The sequence below is a fragment of the Anomaloglossus baeobatrachus genome, chromosome 6 (genome assembly GCF_048569485.1).
Source record: "Anomaloglossus baeobatrachus isolate aAnoBae1 chromosome 6, aAnoBae1.hap1, whole genome shotgun sequence".
NCBI classification, from domain to species: Eukaryota; Metazoa; Chordata; class Amphibia; order Anura; family Aromobatidae; genus Anomaloglossus; species Anomaloglossus baeobatrachus.
This window is the reverse complement of record NC_134358.1, coordinates 228,238,971-228,255,807: the sequence shown is the minus strand read 5'-3', so window position 1 is coordinate 228,255,807 and position 16,837 is coordinate 228,238,971. Positions and strand designations below refer to the sequence as shown.

The window sequence follows — 16,837 nt, the reverse complement described above, 5'->3', positions numbered from 1 at the left end:
AACAAATATGATGAATGTGTCAAAATTTTAAAAAAAAAGGATTTCCAAAAATGTGTAAACTCTGACTTTAAAAAAAAAAAAAAACATGTGTGATTATATTTAGTGACGGATCACATATATGTTTGATGGCATGGTTTTTTTTAAATTTTAGGAACATATTTGTACCCAACCAATTTGATGGTTAGATTACTTCTTATATTCTCAAAACACAGTTTACATTTATTATGTCTATGTCAATGTCCAACATGAGACCAACTTAATTGGTCGACAATTTTTCAACATTGTAAGCAATGCACACATTTTTGAAAATGTACTCTTGTAAGTAAAGTATAATTTTAATTTTAGAAAGAATACCATAAAAATTTACATTTTGAAAAATTTAACAGAAGATGAACAATATGTTCATTTTTTATTTTGATGTGAAAAAATAACAGCATTACTTTATGGATTAATATGCTTATTATTAATAAAAAAATATGTTTGTGAAAAAAACTATCATCTTTATTATTTAAATTTTTAAATAATATTGCATTTTTTCAATAGACGTTTAACATTATTAATGTTGTAAGTTTAAAATAACAAAAAAAAAAAAATAGTAACACAGAAATTTACAAAAACATACATACAACATTCAGAAATCCATGTTGTTAACAGAAATGTCAGTTGATGATTAACGCATTTTCACTTTAATACAAGTAAGATTTAAGCTCTTAGATGTTCAGAAAAAATTACACATTTTCGTATAAGAAAAAATAATACATTTTTATCTAAATAAATCCATGACAATCTTAACAAACATCACTATTATTATTATCATCAAAAAAATTAAAGTAATCAGTAAATAAATTTCTAATTTGTAAACCAGATGTCACGGAATTATGAGACATAGGTTCACCTGTTGGATTAACAACATGGTTTATCTGAAATTCATCATCCACATAAGTTCCTCCTTCATGTATCCGACAGAAATTGTGAAGCACTATGGTAGCCTTGAGGACAGATGTCACAAAGTTTGGCTGCAACTGAATAGTTGTCTGATAAATGCGCCATTTGTTAGCTAAAATACCAAATGCACACTCCACATAACGTCTTGCTTTAGTTAGCCGATTATTAAAGTACTGTTTCCTGTCATCAATGGATCTCCTTGGATATGGTCGCATAACATGTTTGGATAATGCAAATCCTGCATCTGCTACCATCACATATGGTGCCAACGGTCCAGATGTACCAGGTAGGGCAACTGGTGGGGGGATCAATAATGCATTTTCTTGCAGGCGTTGGGCTAATCTTGATGAACGGAAAATACGGGCATCTGAGGCACTACCATAGGCCCCAATGTCAGCATAAATAAAACGGTATTCTGTGTCAACCAATGCCAAAATAACAACGGAAAAAAACTTATGAAAATTGAAATAACGTGACCCAGAGTTTGGTGGCTTTTTAACTCTGAAATGCTTGCCATCCAAAGCTCCTATGCAGTTAGGAAAGTCAACAGAGTCCTTGAAGCCCTTAGAGATTTTAAACCAATCTTCTCTGTTTGGCTGAGGCATCATTTGTTCTTTTAAATGTTGCCATATCATGTCGCATGTGTGACGTACTATAACGGCAATGGTTGATCTCCCCAACAAAAAATCAAAATGTAAAGCACTAAAAGATTGACCAGTCGCCAAGAATCTATGAAAACAAGACAAACAATGATTCACAAATAACAATATGTTATTTTAAATTAAAGCAATCAAAATAAAAAACAAACATTGATTCAAAACAGATATTACATCAATAAAGATCAATTACACATTTCAATGTGAAATATAACACATTTACAAAAAATTATAAAAAAAAACAAATACCTCAGAGTCACCATAAATCTCTCCTCTGGGGAAATGGAAAGCCGCATCCAAGTGTCCTGATGTTGCAAATGAGGTCGTAAAATATTTAGTAAGTAATCAAAACTCTCAACTGACAAACGGCAGTATGAAAAAAACTTATCTGGGAAATTCCGTAACTCAAAAAATAAAGTATGGAAATGACCATGCATAGGCCGCATCATCATTAGTGGATGCACCCACAATCTGGTTCTTCTTACATTATCATATTGCAACATGTGCCGTCTAACGCCAAAACGACGAGATATAATCCAACATAAAAACACTAAGGCCTCCGTGGATAATGGCATTGCGAAAATTTTGTCACAACACATAGGTGCTCCAAGGCAAAATACAAGCAGGAAACAGTTTATAGTTAACTTATATTTATGTCCTAATCACATACACCTATGTGTCATTTAATTCCAAGTAATCACCATTATCTCAATGTGTGAAACATGTTAAACACGCACAAAAAACGGACTGCACACGGAACACACACTGACGTATTTCACGCACAGGAAAACGCACACACGTACACACGTATGACACACGATATGCATACGGACACTACACGGAGGGGAAAAACGGACTGCAAATACGGAACACGGACACAAAAAACGGACTACAGCAAACGTACGTTTTTTACACGTGAGTGTGGCAGAGGCCTAATAGTGGCTGCAGAAAGAAATAAAACATTTGCTGATATTATCAGGCAGGGAAGGTCCATGGTTATTTCGTCCTTCTCAGACTAAAAATATTAGTCCATAGCCACCTCAGAATTGGCGCATCCATTAAATGCACCAATTCTGTCCCTTTGCCCAGCTCTTTCCGATTACCCTACTGTAGTGCGGTGTAAATCGGGGTAATATTTTTTGTGGTGCATGTCAGGTGTGTAATGTCAGCTGGCATCATGTCCAGGGGTTAGTGATGGAGAGGTGTCTATCAGACACCTCCATAACTAATCCAGTAATCCAAAAAACACACACACACAGGAAAAAATAGTTTATTTGAACAAAGACTCCCCTATATTATTCCTCGTTCACCAATTTATTATCAAAATAAATTGGTGAATGATGAAAAATGTAGTGGAATAATGTAAACAACAGCAAGGCATATAGATATCCATCAGATATATGATTAGTGCCTTGTGTGTGTAGTTCACTGTACTTGTTAATAATTGAATTAAAAAAATGACATGGGGTCCCCCCTATTTTTGATAACCAGCGAAGGTAAAGCAGACAGCTTGGGCTGATAGTAACAGGCTAGGAAGGTCCATGGATATTGGCCCCTTCTCAGCCTAAAAATATCAGCCCACAGCCAATTCCAAGGCTTTGCCTCAGCTCTTCCCAATTGCCATGGTGTGGTGAGAATCAGGGCAATATTTTGGGTGGTTGATGTCAGCTGTGTAATGTCAGCTGGTATCAAGCCCCGATGTTAGTAATTAAAAGGCATCTATAAGACACCCCCATAACTAACCTAGTAATGCAAAATAAAAACACACATACAGTAAAAAATAGTTTATTTGAATAAAGACTCCCCCTACTATCCCTTGTTCACCAATTTGTTATCAAAAATGTTCCCACAAAGTGCTGTTGTAATCCACGTTCCCCGAATGCAGTTCCAGTGACATCAATGTCACGATATTAGTTCTGGATAGTGAGTAACAGGGGGTCCTATGCTGTACCTTACGCTAGGAGATCCTGGGCTATCCCTAACATCCGGATTACTCCTAATGGTAGAGATGCCGGAGTCGCATAGAGATAGCTTAACGGGAACCTATCAGGTCCCCTGTGCACCCAGATACACGAGCAGTTCTGTGCACAAATCTATAATCCCTGCTTAACAATCCCTATATGTAGCATACATAAACAGATCTTTAGAAAATGTATTTATATAATTATAAATAATTAGACCTGTGACAAGTCGCAGGGACATTAGTTACCTGACTAGTCGGCGTGATAACATGCTTTACAAATGCTAGTGTGTCGCCCTGGACAAGCCAGGAGACACAGAGCACAACACCCACACACCCCATACTCCCGGCAGGCACACCGAAGTCAGACACAAAACCCTTATTGACTTCCTCCAGGGGCTGATGTCCACACCAGGGGGTGGAGCCAGGCGGTTGGTCTCCGCCCACCAAGGAGTTCACAGTCCTGGAGACAGGAAACTGGAGTCAGTTTAGCTCAGGCAGAGCTTGAGTACAGAGGAGTTCAGTTTTGGACAGTGAAAGTGGAAGGAGGAAAGGGTAGTAGCGGAGCAACTGACTGACAGCGTCCGGGTGTGTGGCCCGGGCGAGACAGCAAGGTTGGCAGACGGTGGTGACCGTCTGCAGGAGTGGCTGATTGGAGTCTACCGTAAGGACCGTGGACGGGTGGTGGCCCGGCGGTACCGGACCGGTACACAAAGAGAAGCCAGCACCAGTGGCAGGGGCTTTTCGGACCCCGGCAAGGCTAGGAGTCGCCGTGAATTTGCCGAATCTGTTAGTGAAGGGGACCTCCTGGGTTTCCAAACAGTCAAGTCCCGACAGAAGGCAACAGTCCAACCCAGTGAGAGAGACACCGCCACCGCCAAGGCAACCGTTTCTCAGGGCCAGCGCCTGCGAGCAAAAGGGGCTCCTCCGGCCCATATCCAAGTCGGGGAGCGGGTTACCGGTGGGAACCCATTGGAACCGTACAGACAGCGTAGGTGCAGGGAAAAGACAGTCACCGCTAACCTGCAGGGAGCATCAACACCGCAGCCGTCCGAGGGACCCGTCCATCCAGCCGCTTGTTTTACCATGAACTGTGTCCTCATCATTGGGCTGAGTGAGTACCTCCGTGCCGTGCGGCACAGCGCTGCCCCTGCGACCCTGCACCTCATCAGGCCCCGCAACCCGCCTGTCATCCATCCCTACCCCATCACCGGGCCCCGGGACAACCAACCCCCTACCCACAGAGGGAAGGAATAACAACCAAGCTGCTCCCAGTCACCGCTCCCGGGATCCCCGTCCAGAACAGCGGTGGTGTCACTAAAATCACCACAACCGTGGGTGGCGTCACGGACAACATCCATAATCAAAACCCCCACCACCAATCATCCCCTTTTCACACACGGGCGAGGAGCGCCGCTTGAGTCCCCGGGATCCGGCCCCACCGCTCGAGCCACCACCGAGCAGCAAGAGCAGCCGCAGAAGCAGCGGCCGCCGGACCCGAGCAGTGGGAGAGCGCAGCGTCCCCTCCTCCGCCCGCGACACTAGCGTCATTGGCAGTGCGATACAAGACCGCACGTGCACACGACTTTGTATCCCAGCATTGAGCTTTTCTGATGCCGGGTGTATGAGACGCTTTTTAAGAAAGGCTCACTGCACATGATCGGGTGTTGTCTGCACTTCTGGTCATGTGCACTACTCTCAATATGGGTGTGTGCGTCCTGGCTTCAGAGAAGCATAGTGCGCATGACCGGAAGTGTGGACTTCAGATCATGCGTGGTGAGCCTTATGTCACGCTCACCATGCCCCTAGCTGTTGTAAAGCATGTTATCACGTCACAGGAGCATTATAACATGCTTAGTGGGCTGACTAGTTGGGGAACTAACACCCCTGCAACTAGTCACAGGCCTAATTAGCATCTCTTAAACGGTCTTTAGAAATACTTTTTTCAAAGATCAGTTTATGTATGCTACTACATGAAGTGACTGGTAGGCAGGGATTATAGATTTGTGCACAGAACTACTCGTGGTTCTGGGTGCACAGGGGACCTGACAGATTCCCTTTAATCCTTAAAGGGGTTATCCGGCTTATTTTGAGTTTTTTTCATTATTACCCTATTGGGCTACATTGGAGCAGGTAAGTAGATAGTGACCACTTACCTGCCCTGCTGTCAGCCCCTCTCCCCCTGCTCAGAGTGGTCATGTGACCGCTCCAGCTGCGATTTTGCTGCTTCCGGTCATTTCATGTCAACATGTGCAGGGCCATGTTGACATGCAAATCTGGAAACAGCATGTCGCCTCCCTGCTGGGCGGCTACAGTGCGAGGAGTCACCGCCCCCTTCACTGCACCCTCCCACACATTCCCCCGCACCCCATACTCTGCCCACAACCTCCCCCTGCACTTCTGTGGGACCCGTGACCTGGGGGCGGGGCCTGGCGGCGGCTGCCGTGGTGTCAGCGCCAGCACCGGACCCCCTGCTCAGGATCACACATTCAAATATACCGGCATCGCAGATCACAGATGCCGATATATTTGAAAGCGCTGATGAGAAGGAGCGCTGCGCTTCTCATCACTGCCCGGCTGTCTGTGCTCTCTTCAGCACAGCGGTGACATCACTACTGTACTGATATGGCCAGAGCACAGACAGCGGACGAACGTGCAGGAGCGGCGGGGACCGAGGACAGGTGAGTATGTACTCCCTATGGGGGGTGGTCGGTGCACAGCCCGATGTGTGTGTGTGTTTATGCGGTGCACAGCCCGATTGTGTGTGTGTGTGTGTGTGTATGCGGTGCACAGCCTTATGTGTGTGTATGCGGTGCAGAGCCTGATGTGTGTGTATGCGGTGCACAGCCTGATGTGTGTGTATGCGGTGCACAGCCTGATGTGTGTGTATGCGGTGCACAGCGTGATGTGTGTGTATGCGGTGCACAGCTTGATGTGTGTGTATGCGGTGCACAGCCTGATGTGTGTGTATGTGGTGCACAGCCTGATGTGTGTGTATGCGGTGCAGAACCCAATATGGGGCTGTTATTTGCAATGCTGTAGTGATGAGAGGTCAGTGCTGGGGCAGAATATACTGACAGAGACTGTGTCTGCAGGGGGCGGGCAGAGGGCAGGGCTGGACACTGAGGGCTGGCAGGGGGCGAGGCTGGACAGTGAGGTGGGCGGTGCCAGCTGTGACTGGGAGTTTCAGCACAGGAAGTTGTCAGTTTGCTTGTGCTGAATGTAAACAAGGAGCTGCAGAGAATAAAGGGATAATTCAAGAGGAACAAAAGTTAGAAAACAAAAAATAACAATGTAGGGGTGTTTTATATGACAATACAGCACACATTAGCTTAAACTCAAAAATTTTTGTTATGTCGGACAACCCCTTTAACCAAGTGCTAAAAGCTCTCCAAAAGTTGACAATAAGTTGAGTTCCTCTATCCAAGAAAATATTAGATGGAACTCCATGGAGTTTGACAATCTCACGTACAAATACCTGGGATAAAGATTTGGTATTAGGTAAGGATGGTAAAACGATAAAATGTGTAATTTTTTTAAACCCTATCCACCATCACCAAAATAACTGTTTTACCAGCAGAGGAGGGTAAATCCTTTATAAAAATCCATGCTTAGCGTCTGGTTAGGACCTTTCATTGTCTCCATCCAGAGACCGGGTCCTGAGGGTCCAGATGCCCCTCGGAGATTTTAACAAACTTCACTGACTGACATGGTGGCATTAGATTCTGTTCAGACTACAGATTCTAACACTCAGCCTAATGACTGCAGATATACCAAATTCTTTTTACCAATTGCTCGCCTCCATTAGGTAATTCCACAAGCACAACATGAGACCGTAATTCTTTTTTGGACGGGGTCGGTCACAGTTTTATTTTGCTTTTCATCACCATGAAAGCTTAAACATTTAACTTTATTTAAAACAAGTCTGTCCCCGGAATGGTACTCCCATCTTTTCGCTCAATAGTGCCAGCTGTGACTTGCACTCTAAACAAAAGAAAAACTGTGTCAACCAAATCAACTTGTAAAAAAAACCTTCAAAAGGGGAGGGTTGTGCATCATTCAGCACAACTCTAAGGGGCACTTTGCACACTACGACATCGCAACCCAATGCTTGCGATGCCGAGTGCGAAAGTCCCCGCCCCGTCGCAGCTGAGATATCATGGTGATAGCTGGCGTAGCGAACATTATCGCTACGCCAGCTTCACATGCACTCACCTGCCCTGCAACGTCGCTCTGGCCGGCGACCTGCCTCCTTATTAAGGGGGCGGGTCATGTGGCGTCATAGCGACGTCACACGGCAGGCGGCCAATAGAAGCGGAGGGGCGGAGATGAGCGGGACGTAAACATCCCGCCCACCTCCTTCCTTCCGCATAGCTGGCGTGAGCCGCAGGACGCAGGTAGGAGATGTTCCTCACCCCTGCGTCTTCTGACTCAGCGATGTGTGCTGCCGCAGGAACGAGGAAAAACATCGTAACATCGGTCATTTCCAAATTATGGAAATGACCGACGCTACACCGATGATACGATTACGACGATTTTGCGCTCGTTAATTGTATCAAAAAGGCTTTACACACTACGATATCGCCTGCGACGCCGGATGTGCGTCACTTTCAATTTGACCCCACCGACATCGCACCTGGCATGTCGTAGTGTGCAAAGTGCCCCTAAGGATGACGCTTATGATATTATCATGAATCTGAATGACGCACAACTGTATCAGCCTCCTGATGAACCATAGAGAAACGCGTTGAGGCGTGGCTTTTTCATTAGACATCAAAATGATAAGTAACTTTACATTATTTGTCTGGACTGTTTGCCCTGATTGTGGAAGGTGTGGATTCCTATATTAAGGACCACAATGATGAATTTTTTTTTTCCTGATTTACTCGCTCGATTGTGGTAGCAATAAATGCACTTTATCTTGAGGCACGAGCACTTTTCTCTCACTGTATCTTACAGGGCGAGTTAGGGGGAGTTCAGGGACAGTCGACGGTGAGAGGGGGCGCCGTATCGCAAGCTATAGGGAGCCGACCTCCGCTGTCAGGTAGTGTACAGGAGGGAGGATTTATTGTAGGGTTTTCATCACTATTTTCCTCCTCCTTCCACCTGTGCACTACAAATTGTTCTGATGCTGTTTGTGCTGTATATGAGTTAAATTTTAATGTGATTAAATAAAATAAGATTTTTAGAAGGTAGTTTATGTACACCATAAAGTTACAGTCTCATGAGATATTGGAGAACAGCGGGCTTTGTCTTGCCCTGGAGCCCTCTGTTGCCTGTATGTGCTCCTTCATGGAGGAGTAATGTGTACTCACGCACATTGAACTTTTTAAAGAGAAAGTGAGTCAGTAAATGTAATTGTGAATTATTGTTCCTGTAGATGGACACACCTGGAAAATCATTACGAAAGACCCCTGCAAAATTGGATAAACTGAAAACCATAAGAAAAAAGAGCAAAAGTCTTACGAAGGAAGACATTGAAGCCAAAATGCAGGCTGCAGAAGACAGAAGAAAGGTAATACAATTTTGATGCTATAGCAGTACTATTGGTGCAGGTGGGCATCCCATAAGCTTTTCTGGTTTTTATATATGACAGGTATTAAGAAAATACAAGCTGGACATATAATAATAATATGAGTATGCAAAAATGTATTAAAGTGAACCTGTCAGGTCCAATATGCACTGATCAGTTCTGGGTGCATATTTCTAATTCTTGCCTAACAGTCCCTGTATCTAGTAGCATAGATAAAGAGATCTTTAGATAAAGTATTTCTAAAGATCATTTATGATTGCTAATGAGCACCGGGACTATTTGAAAGGGCGTTAGTTCCGTCGACTAGTCCGCCCTCTTAGTATCTTAGCATGCCCACAGGGGCATGCTAACATGCTATTCAATGCCCAGCATAATCAGTGGTGACACGCGTACCTGTGTCCATTGTCACTCCCTCAGACGCCAGGAGAATCATTGGATGTCATTTATCTCGACTTCGGTAAAGCATTTGACACTGTCCCACATAAAAGACTGCTAAGTAAAATGAGAAAGCTTGGGCTCGGGGAAAGTGTGTGTAGATGGGTAGGTAGCTGGCTTAGTGGTAGAAAACTAAGAGTGGTTATTAATGGTGCATACTCAGATTTGGCCAGGGTTACTAGTGGGGTGTCACAGGGGTCTGTATTGGGCCCCCTACTATTTAATATATTTATTAATGATCTGGTGGATGGTTTACAGAGTAAAATATCAGTATTTGCAGATGATACAAAACTATGTAAGGTAGTTAACACAAAGGAGGACAGTTTGCAACTACAGATGGATTTGAGTAAATTGGAGAATTGGGCTGAAAAATGGCAAATGAGGTTTAACACAGATAAGTGTAAGGTTATGCACATGGGAAGGAGAAACAGATACTACGATTACTTACTAAATGGGAAACCGCTGTGGAAATCAGACATGGAAAAAGACTTCGGCATCTTAGTCAATAAGAATCTAAATTGGAGTGCCCAGTGTCAGGCAGCAGCCACCAAAGCAAATGGGGTGATGGGATGCATTAGAAGAGGTCTGGGGGCACGAGATGAAAATATCATTCTCCCTCAGTACAAATCACTCGTCAGACCACACTTGGAGTATTGTGTGCAATTTTGGGCACCGGTGCTCAAGAAAGACATTACTGAACTTGAAAGGGTTCAGAGGCGGGCTACTAAAATAATAAATGGAGTGGGTGCATTACAATACACGGAAAGGTTATCAAAATTAGGTCTATTTACTCTATAAAAGAGAAGACTTTGGGGAGACCTAATAAATATGTACAAATATATCAGAGGGCCATATAGAGATCTCTCTTATGATCTGTTTGTACCAAGGACTATGACAAGAACAAGGGGGCATTCTCTTCGATTGGAGGAAAGAAAATTCCTACATCAGCATAGAAGAAGGTTCTTCACGGTAAGAGCAGTGAGGCTCTGGAACTCTCTTCCTGAGGAAGTGGTGATGGCCAACTCACTGAATGAATTTAAGAGAGGAATGGATGCTTTTCTTGATAGCAAAAGTATAGAAGGTTATAAATAGCATAATCTTACAGGTAGATAGAAGAGCGACCTAGATTATTAGAGGAATGGGTGGGCTGCAACACCAAGACAGGTTATTAAACTTGGGGTTATTTAGTTTGGAAAAACAAAGGCTTAGGGGGGATCTAATCACAATGTATAAACATATGAGGGGACAGTACAGAGACCTTTCCAAAGATCTCTTTACACCTAGGCCTGCGACTGGAACACGGGGGCATCCGCTACGTCTAGAGGAAAGAAGGTTTAATCATAACCACAGACGAGGATTCTTTACTGTACGAGCAGTGAGACTATGGAACTCTCTGCCGCATGGTGTTGTAATGAGTGATTCACTACTAACATTTAAGCAGAGCCTGGACGCCTTTCTTGAAAAATATAATATTACCAGTTATGTATATTAGATTTTATGACAGGGTATTGATCCAGGGAACTATTCTGATTGCCGTATGTGGAGTCAGGAAGGAATTTTTTTCCCCATTGGAGGTTTTTTGACACATTGGTTTTTTTTTTGCCTTCCTCTGGATCAACATGTTAGGCTACGGGTTGAACTAGATGGACTTAGAGTCTCCCTTCAACCTTAAAAACTATGACTAAACTATGACTATAACTATGACTATAACGGATTCTGCTGTTTTCCAAAACGGCAGATTTCGACTGAAGGAAAACAACGCAAGTGTGAAACTAGCCTTAGTTTCACTTTCCTTCCTACACACTAGGTGTCCACTAACTCCACCTCCAAGTTGGCTTGTACAGAAAACCCCTGGGCTGATGGAGTGTGTTTGTGTGTGTGTTTGTGTGCAACGCGCTGTGGACTCCTCCTTACCCGGGAATAAAATACCACCCCTCTGCCTGAGGTGCAGTACCTCTGTGGTGACTGGAGCCTCAGGGGTGCTACTTCAGGACTACGTCTGACGCTGTTCACACAGCATAGTTGGACACTACACACGATACTGCTTTTGAGTTGCACAGATAAGCTCAGGCATCCACCTGCTGTGCTCTTGTTAGTAACTGGGCTTGAAGGAGTTAATTTCTGCTAGCCTGTGGATAACTGCCTGAGTCACACGTTGCAGGAGACCTATCACGTTCACCTCTGTCCTTTTTAAGATGGTGCAGCCTTTGCTCCCATGCCGATGATGACTTTATGCGATCCCCGATCTCAGTCCTTGTGCTTTGTTATCCAGTTGCTGGTGAACTTCTGTGTGCTGTTTGGTGTGTTTTGGAAATACTCTTGCTTGATTATTTCCTCCCTTCCTTTAGTTTCTGCTTGGTAACGTATTGTCTATAGCTCTGTGAGTGATTGCTGTGAGTTTGAGTTTTAGTTTCCCCCTATCTGTTTATTTGTGTGGGGTTAATCACTCTTACCATGGCACTCTCCTGGGTGCAGGGAGGAGGCCACTAGACCAGGGTTGTTCAGAAGCTAAGGTAAGGAAGGCGGCTCAAACATTGTCACCTTCAGATGTACCTTTGGGATCAGGGTCAGTTAGGGTTTCCCTAGCCTGAGGGCCAGTTTAGGCTTTCTTGTTCCTAGTTCTCGTTACAGCACGTGACTGCCTTATTTTTACTCCATTCCTGATACGTGGTCCCCTCTAGCCTGTATTTAAATCTACTCTTATTAGCCAATGAGGTGTGGTCCTCAACTCCATATGTGGAAGTCTTCTTGAAGATCACACCCCCTAAGCTAAAAACACTAGATTTATATACAGGGAAGATGGGACCATATCTCAAAAACATAGAGGCTCGGGAAATAAAAACCAACATTTGATTCACGAGAACAGCGATATTAAGTTCAAGATAATGCAAATTGCATATTTATGGCAAGTGATAGGTGCTCTTTAGGGCTATTTTGCTCCATGTTTTGGATGCCCTACAAACATAATTGTTAGTGGGCAGTTTATATTTATTTTTTGTTATACAATCCTGTTCTCCAAAATGTTTCCACTCAAAGAAGAATTTGTAAAAAAATAAAAGTTAAGCATACATTATAGCAGAATTCATTGCATAATGGTAGTATATTAGCTTCTTCTACCAGCTCAGCTCCTAATAGCCTTTCATGGCTTAAATTAAATGAGATAATGTTCCCTTGTTTGTTCACTGTCTGATTGCCATTAATTGTAATAATGAAATATTACAGACAAAGGAGGAGGAACTAAAGAAAAGACTGCGTGAAAGACCAATGACTGCCTTACCAAGCATGGCTCTGATAAGAAGTGAAGGCTCTTTAACTCCTGATGATGGACAACAGGCTGAAGCCACCACAATAGCTGAAACCTTAGATTCTGATGCACTGGAAAATGTAATGGATGGACCAACTCAAAGCCCCGGCAGTGAAGATGAGGATAATGAAATAAGTGCTGTGGAGTACGATAATACCTATAACAATCTAGATAAGCAGACAAATGACTTTGAAAATGATATCTTCTAAAACAGAGCTCACAATAAAGTACATGTTCTAAAGCTTAAAGCGGATCTGTCGGCCTAATATGCTGCCCTATGTAAGGACAGAGTATTGCAACCGCAATCCCATACACTCAGTAGCCAAAATACTAGGATGTAGGATGCTTTAAGTTCCTAATTTTTTTAGTTATGGTATTTGCTGACTTTTTGAGCCAAATTAATTAAACTGGTGTCTTTGATTTATAAATGTAAAAGGAATCTGTCAGCAGGCTTTTGTCGAGTGTCAGGTGAATGTCATGCATTTTTTCCTCACCTAGCATCCATATGTTATGGCAGTGTGCATTTTTTTGTAGGCAAAAAACAAAAATTCACACTTGCATTGCACTTGAATGACATACAGATCCTAGGCAAGGAAAAAAAACGCATGGCACTCTCATAGCACTCACATGACATTCGGATACTAAGTAAGGAGAAAAAAAACAAAATCATTGACACTCCCCTGACACTTGCCAACTTTTTTGGCTGAGCATCTGGGCGATTTTATATATGCTAATGTGAGTGTTCCCTTATACTGTAATTCCTTCAAGAACTTAAAAAGGATACCCATATAAAGTTATACATAACTATAGTAATAAACCTCTAAATTTTAAGCAAGTGAACAACAGAGTATTTTATGCTCTAAAAAAAATGTTATATTGAATAATTAAAAATAAATTTAACACACCTCCTGAAAAAGATTTTGAAATGTACGTCAAGGCGGCGGGGGTCTCTACTGATTGCTGCACTTAAACTAGTGAGTACATACTACGATATGCTTATACTTATGCACTGACATATATGTTTTCCTGAAACACATGGTATCTGAGCAGGTTGTATCTGCCTATATATAATTCTTTGTGACTTCACAATATACTTTATCCATGCAGTTATATGTACTCACCCATCTACAATGGCACCTTAACTTACTTGCTCTGGTGTTTCTTACATTTCCAGGGAGTATATGATATATGATCTATTCCATTCATGCACTGCTAGGCACTTTATCCTTGAATTTGTTGTTTTCCAGTAAAAGTAGCACAGGTTTTTTTTATTCTTCCCTAAGCATATGCACTTTACATGTGACAACACAGTTTGTATTAACAATTTGTATAAGGGAGACAAGTCTTATGTCGCTTTAGAGTAATTTCATTGCTATTAGTTTATGTCCCTTTATTAGATTTTATATATGTATTTTTGCAATATTCAGTTTAATTAATCAATAGAGAAATAATTATTTTGTATGAACTCTATTTGTGCAGATATTCTTTATCTAAAGGCCCTGTCACACACAGAGATAAATCTGCAGCAGATCTGTGGTTGCAGTGAAATTGTGGACAATCAGTGCCAGGTTTGTGGCTGTGTACAAATGGAACAATATGTCCATGATTTCACTGCAACCACAGATCTGCCAAAGATTTATCTCTGTGTGTGACGGGGCCTTTAGTGTTGTGGAGTAATCCCCGCTTTTCTGTCAGCAGTCGTTTGATTAACAAACATTTTTTATGTAAAATGTATTTTTAATTATTCAAAATAAAAACCATTTTTAAGGCATAATATTGTTATATAATTGTTCTCTTGCTAAAAATTGTAATTCCTTCAAGGTAAAAGACATTCTTGTAGTCATTAAAGGGGTATTCCAGGAAGATAAAAAATTGTTCTCCTGGGCATATATTTATAAACTATAAATCTAAAATCTACAGTGTCGTTTCCCATTCTCACAGCATCTGCCAATGAATGTGACCGTGTATCTGCTCCTTGGTGCTCCCCCTCCCTTCTGGGATTTAACGTCACAGATCAGCAACCTTGGCATGTTCCTGGCTTTTAGCAACAGCCAGCCCCCTTGTAACATCTCCTTCCATGCAGTCTGAGATCAGGGAGTATGGCCAGCTCCTGCCAAGCTGCAGTCATTCTATCTGTGCTCGGCCTGCCCTCCCCCTCCCATCTCCACTCGGGATCCATGGCTGCTAGTGTGACGCCCTTGCCGAGCCAGGTAGTCACAGATAGGGCCCCGCACTACACAAGTGTGCTAACAAGGTGACAAGGTGACAGCAGCCAAACATTTAAAACCCTAGTCACCTCCCTCAGTGCTTGATGGACACAACAGGGGGCGGAGCCAGGCAGTTGGACACGCCCACCGAGGAGTTCAGTTCGCCTGAGGCAGGAGAGTTCAGCGCAGTTGAATTGAGAGGAGTTCAAGTCGAGAGTTCAAGGTGGAGAGGTGTGTGGGCTGGAGCTGTGTGCAGCTCCAGCGGAGGCTAGGACCAAACCTGAACCAGTGCCAGGGTAGGAGCCCTGGTACTGCTGGCTAGGAGGCAGACGGCAGTCTCCGTCTGCAGGAGCTGGGAAGATGGCTCAGTGGTACCGACCCGGGGAACCGACTTGGAAACTGGAGAACAAAGGGGGGGTAATCAGACCCTGAAGCTAGGTCCAGAAGCTACTGGGGGCTAGCTAATTAACTGATTGCGGCCAGGACTATAGGTCCTGTCCCACCTAAAGTCCCGACTGAAGGCAACAGCCCAACGAGGGGGATAGAAAGCCACCGTCACGGCAGAGAGATCTCACGGGCCAGCGTCTGCGGGCAAAGGGCTCCTAAGGCAACCACAAGCCGGGAGCGGACTCCTGAAGTTGCAAGCGCATGTAGTCCACCATCCTAAAACAGGTGCGGGAGATAGACGGACACCACCAATCGGGTGGGGGACCAGACTGCAGCCGGCTGCGGGCACCAACCACCATCACCTTGGTTTACCAGAGACTCGTGTGTTTACTAATAGTGAGTACATCAGTGCCCTCCGGCCGCCCATCTCCCTGCACCGCCAAACACTCCCAACGTGTCCCGGGGCCACCATCCCTACCCACGGAGGGGTTAACAACTTGCTGCGCAACATCTCCCCCGGGTGCCCTGTAACTGCAGCGGTGGTGTCCACCTTCAACACATCTCGTGGGTGGCGTCACGAACTTAACACGGCTCCGGCCGTACACCTACGTCCCCAAGCCACAAACCCCTTTTTGATCGGAGTGACCGCAGGACCCCCGGGTCCGGAGACCCTCGAGCCACCCACTGAAGGTCCGGACCCGAGCGGCTCGGCTGCCGAGCACAGGGCCGCACACTAGTTTCACAGCTTCTTTATTACTGTCATAGCTCCCTCCTGGACATGTCATAAAAAAGCTGCAACTACAGGCTGTGATCAACTGCAGAACAGGCCTTGACAATGTGCGCTGGCATGTGTCAGGCAGGGAGCAGAGACAGAGCACTGATCTATACATGTGAGTGCATGAGGAATGCAGAATACGTCCTGGCACTGCATTATGTACTGACGTGAGGATCAGCTGTGCTTCTGTTCCCTGCCTGACACATGACAGTACACATTATGCACTGTCATGTCTACAGCTGAGGACTGAACACTGTATTTTCATCTTCCTTATAACGTGTCTAGGAGTGTGGCGGGAGCTGTGACTGTAATAAAGAAACTGCAAATACAGTCTGTAATCCACTGCGGTACAGGACATGACTGTGCATAATGTGCATTAAGTGCGCTGTCATGTGTCAAGTTCTTTATTGTTTACTTCCAAAGTCGGAAAATCTGTTCTGATCATGTGTTGATGACATAGGTCCTAGACTATTTGTAGCCGTGATGACTGTAATGTAACAAGGTATTGTTGAGTCATTAGAAAGGAGATATACGTCAAACAGACCCCTCCCCCCATCAAAACCCCGAACAAAATCAACCAGACTACACACCAATATGGATTCAATTGGCCACAGCAGCCTTTTATTGTAACATAA

The 16,837-nt window shown here is 44.0% G+C and overlaps 1 protein-coding gene across 1 annotated transcript in view; it reads left to right on the top strand.

Moving 5' to 3' along the window:
- The window catches only part of STMND1 (stathmin domain containing 1), a 28,269-nt gene extending 13,862 nt beyond the window's left edge, over window positions 1-14,407 (top strand). Inside the window, exons 4-5 of the mRNA XM_075316440.1 lie at window positions 8,942-9,076; window positions 12,752-14,407. Of these exons, the coding sequence (XP_075172555.1) occupies window positions 8,942-9,076; window positions 12,752-13,042 (426 nt within the window). The 3' untranslated portion in view covers window positions 13,043-14,407. The remainder of the gene's footprint in view (window positions 1-8,941; window positions 9,077-12,751) is intronic.
- Window positions 14,408-16,837: the final 2,430 nt, after the last annotated feature.